The sequence below is a fragment of the Schistocerca nitens genome, chromosome 2 (assembly GCF_023898315.1).
Source record: "Schistocerca nitens isolate TAMUIC-IGC-003100 chromosome 2, iqSchNite1.1, whole genome shotgun sequence".
Taxonomy (NCBI): domain Eukaryota; kingdom Metazoa; phylum Arthropoda; class Insecta; order Orthoptera; family Acrididae; genus Schistocerca; species Schistocerca nitens.
This window is the reverse complement of record NC_064615.1, coordinates 318,055,503-318,063,262: the sequence shown is the minus strand read 5'-3', so window position 1 is coordinate 318,063,262 and position 7,760 is coordinate 318,055,503. Positions and strand designations below refer to the sequence as shown.

The 7,760-nt window shown below is 41.4% G+C and overlaps 1 protein-coding gene across 2 annotated transcripts in view; it reads right to left on the bottom strand.

Moving 5' to 3' along the window:
• Nucleotides 1-1,162: 1,162 nt before the first annotated feature.
• LOC126236094 (tuberin) overlaps nt 1,163-7,760 on the bottom strand; it is a 315,500-nt gene continuing 308,902 nt past the window's right edge. For both annotated transcript variants that reach the window (XM_049945162.1, XM_049945163.1), the window contains exons 31-32: nt 7,429-7,599; nt 1,163-1,563 (exon numbers count right to left, since the gene is read on the bottom strand). In XM_049945162.1, coding sequence (XP_049801119.1) covers nt 1,348-1,563; nt 7,429-7,599 — 387 coding nt within the window. In that variant the 3' untranslated portion in view covers nt 1,163-1,347. The remainder of the gene's footprint in view (nt 1,564-7,428; nt 7,600-7,760) is intronic.

The window sequence follows — 7,760 nt, the reverse complement described above, 5'->3', positions numbered from 1 at the left end:
CTGTTACCTGTACCGTCACAGGTGAGCGCTATGAGTGTCTTTTGGGCAACCACGTCATTCCAGCTCTCCAATAGTTTGGATAGGATCATTTTTATGCAAGATGGCCCACCTCCACACATTGCAAATCCAGTTAAGTAGCTGCTGAAGCGCCATTTTGGAAATGCTAGAATTGTCAGCCGCCATTTCCCTACAGCCTGGTTGTCCCAGTCACCTGATCTTAATCTGTGTGACCTCTGGCTGTGGGGCTAAATGAAAGATGTTGTGTTCAGTGTTCCAACTGCAAACTTAGCTGCATTGAAGGCACACATTGTGGAGTGCATAACACATTCTGAATGTGACCCCAGAAACATTTCGATCAGTTGTGGAACATGCTGCTTTTCGATTTCAACTTGTTGCAGAAAACGGTGGACATCATGGTTTTGCGCCGGTCACACAGAAATTAATAATCCAATTTTATTTTGATTGATGCTTTTTATGCAGTTTTTGGCCTCAGGACAGTTAAAAACTGATTTTTCCCATACAATGTGATATGACCTTGCCGTGGTGGATGGGCTTATGCAACTAACAGTATCACTCCTGTACACCAATGTACACTGAGTAGTAGAGGTTGTTTAATGTCAAACGTACACTTAGGCATTGTTGTATGATTCATTCGTCATTTGTAGTTGACCACTATTAAATTATGATACTTACTGTGCCATCTATTGCTACATTTTGTAACTATATTTCATACACATATTATAAACTTAAAATTTTGTACTTGGCTGGAGCAGAGCCAATCAGTTGCAAACTGCAAGGTTTATTAAAATCTCTTTACCACAGTTCAAATGTTTTTATAAAAAGTCTTGTCCACATTTTCCTTCTGAAAATGATGTTTTCATAAGTGTTGAAACCATGATAAAGGGGTTTCTGATTTGCAACTGACTGGGTGTTTACTATTTCTTCAAGAAGGTGGACAAGATGTGACTAGGCACACGATATTTACAACCTATATCAAAACTAATATTTAAAAATATTGGTTTAGAAGGCAAATGAAGCATATGTTGAAGAGCTAAATGAAAACATTTTCCATGTGTGTTTAAGTTCTTGGCACTGGTACAATATTCAACAAATGATCTGCATTATATAAACATGAAAGGATGTTAGTCACTATACACAAAAATATTATGTTTGATGTTTATTTTTTTAATACTTCTCTCATTTTCACCAAATAATATTGATCACACACATGCACACATTATGTAAAATATTAAATAAAATTCCAGCATTCCAGCATCCATCATTTAAAGTGATAACAGTATTAACATATGTACACATAAGTAGCAAGCGGAATAATTATGCCATTTTCTATGTATATTCCGTGAAATCATCCACATGAACACGTTTGCCTGTTCGAGGAGAAGTTGAAATTCGTTCATTTTCACTGTTCTCTGAACCATTTTGTGTTGACTCTTGTAGAACCTTGGTACGAAGACGTTTGATTTGTCGCAGGCGTTCTAACCAGTTGGATGCATATGGATCTCGGCCCTGAGTTTTCAGGCTACATGAGATCATTGAAGCAAGCTACAACAGACAATTATTCCTTAAAATATGTTTGCACCAAGAATATTGCTTATAATATAATGAAATAAACTTTCACAACTGATCATTATAATATAAATTATTACAGTCTCCCATGTATGAATGAATACAATCAATATATTAAAACAGGTAGCAAATGAATGGAGAAAAAATTAATTAATGATTTCTGTCAAGCATTCCCAGACAAAACACATCATATGATGATCTAACAGTTCCAACCTTAAACGCCCATAATAGTATTGCTGAGAAAAATACTTTGTAATAAATTAGTAAAGAATAAGTGAAATATCAACTGCCTGTCCACGACATGGTCTTTTGAACTGAGACATTATGATTACGCGGCATTACTCGTGGAATGGTGCACTAGTGCATGGCCACAAGAACCGCCTGCCTTTGGAACATCTAGTGCCCAGTTCTGAGCATGTTCTACAGTGTAACTTCAGGGACCTAAATGCCTGTTACGCTACATGGGAGAACTGGGTCCACTCACCTACAACTAGTTTCTCTGAACTCTACAGATAGGAATTTTATTTAAAACATATTCTCCCATTCCAGTACTCTCTTGGATTTAAAGCTTCAGTTTTTCTTAAAATTTTACCTTCATTGTTCCCTCTCCCTCTATTTTGTGCTTCCCTTGTTTTCTGCATTCCTTCAAGTTATTAATTGCTCTATTAATTTCACTTGTCATTTCTCTTTCTATTAATCCACCTTTACTTTTTACTTTATCCTCTTCTTGTTTATGAAATGAAGAAGGCATTGTGCTTAAAAATGCACTATCTTTGATATCCTTAATTTGCTTAGGTAAGTATATTTTTAGCAGAGTGATCCATGCCACAGTTGGTGTTGCTGAGACATTGAAGAGCATTGAGGTTCAACCACTATATCTGTTTTAGTTGACGAAGATGGGGAAGCCACAACACTTGAGGGAGTGGCCATGGAGATACAGATCCAGATTGGGATGGATGGTACAGCAACGACAGACATGTATAAAGCAGGTCTTGTCAGTTGGAAAATGGGAGCCATGAGTGAGAGCCCAAGGTTGCATTTGGTGTATTGCTCCCTGCTATCTGTGTTCAGTGATGCACATCAAAAATCATCATCATCAGAATACAAAGAGGGGCACACCATACGACCTGCAGCTGCCATCAGACCATTGATGGCCACTAAAAAGAGACCGGGCACTCAAAATAGAACATTGTGGAACCCAATTCTCCTGCATATGGGAGGTGCTACAAGAGACACCAATCTGTACCTGAAAAATGCAACATGAGAAAAAGTTATGAATAAAAACTCATGTTAAGGCTGCAAGGATGTGGTGGTACTATGTGGTACTATCAGCTTTATGCAGATTGAAGAAGATTGCAATGAAGTGCTGACACCAGGCAAAAACCATTTGGGTAGCAAATTCCAGGTGGACTAAATTATCAGCAGTAGAGTGGCCTCAGTGAAAACCATCCTGGGTTGAAGCCAAAAGGTCCCAGGACTCAAGGATCCAAAACAGCCTCTGACTCACCATACTTTCAAGTAACACATTGTTTAAACTGATCAGACAACAGCTGTCCATCTGAAGAGACAATTTACCCAGTTTCAAAACAGGAATAATGACACTTTCTCACCACTGAGAAGGGAATTCCCGTTCACTTCAGAGACAGTGAAAAAGGGTAAGTATATGATGTCACCTGGCCACCGATAAGTGTTGAAGCATTTGGTTGTGCACACAGTCTGGTCCATGAACCACATTGGGGCAGAGAGGAAGGTGCTGATGAATTCCTACTTGCTAATTAGGGCATTATAAGGCTCCAGGCACCAGGGAATGAAAGATAATGGGAGTTGTTTCAGATGCTGTTTAAGCATTTCAGATGGTGTCTGAGAAGATAGAAGGCGGATGAATAGTGAACTGATGCTGAGGTCTGGGTGTAACGCCAAGCAAAATGCTCAATGGTAGAGTCCAGAATGGTGAAAATGACATCATTCAGGGAAATTTCAGGGACACCTGTAGGAGGTTGGTGACCAAAACAAAAATGCACCTGACCTTTGCCCATAGCTGTGAAGATGGAGTGGGCAGCCCTATGACAGCGACATGTTACTTCCATAAACCTGTTTCTGGCATTTAATGATAACAGGCCTGGGTATGAAGTCGTTTAAAGGCCATGAGGCAGTCAAGACATGGATGCCATTTGTAGCATTGGAGGGCACGATGGCAGTCTTTAATAGCGGCAGCAATTTTGGGCATCCACCAAGAGCCAGTCTTCCATCAGGGAGAACCAAAGGAAGAAGGAATCCTGAAGCCGCTGCCGAAAGGATGGTCCCAATTACACTCTATATGGAATTATCAATGCCATCATGTAGTGGAGAAACCTGCATTAGTACAGGCCCAACTCTGAGGGCTTCCAGGTGAGTGATGCTGGACAGAAGATCAGATAATCAGAAAATGATTGTTGTTGCACAAGTCCTCATGAACTTCCCAATGAACAGAGGGAGGAATCCAGGGCAACAGATGGAAAGATCAATGGCTAAATGGTCATGTGCCAAACTAAAGTGTGTGGGGGTTCCTGTGTTGAGAATACAGAGATCACGTCCTGCCAGCAGGTCAACAGCAGTCCTTCCTAGTTAGTGGTAGCAGTACCAGCGCATAGAGGGTTATGAGCATTAAAATCTCAAATGTAAAGGAAGGGGGGGGGGGGGGGGGAGCTGTCAAAGTAGGGCAAGAAGAGTAGGAAGTGTAGGAGGAGGTAAAGATTACGAGTAAAGATTGCATACTGATACTGCAGTATCTAAATGGATCCGAACAGCCACCACTTCCAGTGCAGTATGAAAGGAACCCAGGTACTAACAATGTCTGTGCAGACCAATATAGAGACACCACCAGAGGCTCGCAAAGAGCCAACTTGATTTCAGCAGAAGGCATGGAAACCACAGAGAATCGGCAATGAGTATCCACAATATGAGATACCTGCAATATAACACAAGCTACAGAGTAGAGAGGAAGAAGAAACTGAAACTCTGGAAGGCGCTGATAATAACCATTCCAGTTCATAGGAAGAGAGTAGTACAAGAGGCTAGGTGGACATCAAATGGACCAGAATCGGTCATTACGCTGAGTCAACGTCCATCACCAGTAAGGGCAGAGTGACATCCATGAATGAAAGATCAGATCCCTGACTGAGAGGGAGGGAGCGACACCCCACTGGGATGTTGGAGGTGGGGGGGCAGCTTGTCCTGCAACTTAGGCTTCATCACCTTCTTCTCCTCCTCCTCCTCAGGATGAGAAAAGGTGGGGTCGAGAAGAGAGAAAGTCACAACAATATCAGGTTCTGTAAGAGAATAAGAGACCTTGAGGCCCACAGAACATGGGTCCCATGTACAACTCAAAGCAACAGGCTTCTTGTCCCGGAGATGCTGGGGAGGGGTGTTCCTGGAGAGAGCTCCATCCCTGGCGGGTGCCATAGAATTGGGTTTCTTCTACAGCTGAGGAGAAGAAGTGATTCCATGAGGATAAGAACAGGAACCACCAGGAAGGAGGAAACAGAAGTGAGACAGAACAGGGGTAAGGAGAAGGACAAAAGGTTGAAACAGAAGCAAAGGTAGGTGTTAAAGATACCGGTGGAGATGGTCGAATTTCTGTCAGGCCTCATAGTAGAATAGACGGTCAAGAGTTTTGAATTCCTGAATCTTCCTTTCCTTTTTATTGATCGAGCAATCCAGTGAGCAAGGGGAATGCGGACCAGAACAGTTCTTGCATTTAAGCGGTGGGATGCAAGGACTCCACACATGGAGGGGATGGCCACAGTCACATCAGAATGACATGTGACCAAAACAGAACAGCACACAGGAAGTGGGATATACGGCTTTAAGTTGCAATGGTAAACCATAACTTTGACTTTTGCTGGAAGGGTGCTCTCTCAAAAGCTGGGGTAAAAGTGCTAGTATCAATGCAATAATCCTTAAGACCTCTCTGGACTCACTGGATGAATGAATGCCACGCTGTGCCAGATTAGTCTTGGGTTCCTGTCAGATTGAAGGAGGAGGTCCCTTTGAAAGATAATGCCCTTTGTCATATTTAAGGACTGGTGAGAACTGATACTCACCTGGATATCTCTTAACTGCTCACAAGCACAAAGGGAAGTTGACTGACTGCAGAAGAGGTTTTAACTAGTAGGGAATCAGATCACATTTTACTGAGTGAGTCAACTTCACCAAACATACCTTCAATATGTTTGGGGGGGGGGGGGGGAATAAATAAATAAATTAAGGTGGTTTGGTAACGGTGAAAGTCTCCCTGTCTATCTTGGAATAAACAAAGTGATGGGGAAAGTGTTTCACCCCAAGCTAGCCAGGGAGGGGAAGTCCAAGGAAGCAAAAGTAGGAGTGGGGAGGGATCTATTCCTGTCTGAAGATTAGGCTGTGGAGGAACAGCTAGAAGTATGGAGCTTACCACGCTTCATGTGCAGAGCAGCTGCTCTGGTACCACCCACTCCAATGGTTCACCCATGGGTGCCACCCAGCCACAGCAAGAGCTGTATGGTGCGGTGGTCGTTGACTTGAGTTCCCATGCCTCATAAAGATAGCAACCACTCCTAGGCATACACACGGCAGTGACAGCTCAAGTACTGAAGTGTGATTCCTGTGTCGTCAAGGGGCTCAAGCAGATAGGTACACAACAGCCCCCCCACACCGGAGATGCTGGGGGGGGGGGGGAAGTTGTTCTCCAAATGGCTCACACTACAGAAACAATCTGGAAAGGAATGTGAAACACAAACGGGAATTGTGTTGCAGAACTGAGGGGATAAGCAGGTCATCATACAGTGGAGCACCAAGGGTGAAGGTAATTGGCGGGGGGGGGGGGGGGGGGGGGGGAGGTGACAGAGTGGGGAGGAGATAGGATGGGAAGGATTGCATCTGATCTGGGAAGGGAATGCAGCTTGGGAGAGAAAAAAGCTTGCAATAGTTCATGATCTTGAGTGCGCCACACATGTACCAACAAAAGAGCTGTGGGACCCCTGAGGGGACTTAGCTGATGGTGGTGATAATGTTTTGGCTGAACAGTCTCTTCATGAGCAGCCTTGCTTCACTTCAAATGTTATTTATTGTCAGCAACAAACATGAAACAAACTGGAATATGTGTTTCTCTTTAACTCTTTCTGCCTTAACAGGAATTTCGTATTAACAATACCTGGGTATTGATATCCTGCTACTGGTATACTACATTCCTACAGCAAAAAAATGATTGAACAGAATGTGGCTTATACTGTCAGTGCCAAGAAATGACAGTTTTTGCATTGAGAGTTTTAAATTTTTTGACACCAATCTAGTAATGTAATGTCACAACTTTCCAAAGAGCTATCTCATATTCAGTTTCTTTTTAGATGAAAATATTGTTTCAGTTCAGTGGAAAATTATGCATTTTACCTGTCACCTGTACATCCTTTAATTGAAGAGTTACATTCTCAATTTAGTTAATTTTAACTTTGATTTTCTTCATTATGTTCATGTAAAATTATGCTCTACAAAACAGCCTCATTCAGGCACTGGTGCTAAGAGGAAATGTGGGTTGCACGTAGAGAAAGCAGGAAAGATATTTTAATCATGCTTTAAGTTAATCATGCTTTAAGTTAAAAGAAAAAACAGTTTTATAAATAGTAGCACAGGAAAGACAGTTTCTGGTCTATAAGGAGGATAGTGAGCAATAGATATCATTATGATCAAACTGTGACGACACAACCAATTTCTTCAATATAATTACTTTTATGTCAACATTTTAATATTATGCAACACTTGACTTTCACAGCACTTACAAGAAACAAAAATACTTAGAAATAAACTACCAAAAATAGAAATTGTACTTACATTTGCATGTAAAGCAAGCTGACGGGCCAATATTGCTAGATTTTGATCTGACACTATTTTTGGTTCACTGTGTCCTATATGCTCAGAAAGATCTTCTCTAGTCTTCACAGTCACTTGATTTGCACCATGACTCAAAGGCTCAATCACAACACAAGCATAGTTGAACTGACCCTTAAAAAATATACATTTTAAAATTAATATGAACTGATTTTTTTTTGTCCCTAGGTTACATATATAATTCAAAATGATTCATGGCAATGATGAATTAGTCTGAGATAAATAATGTTGCAACAAGTAAGGTTTCTTTCATTTACAAATAGTATTCCAGAAGT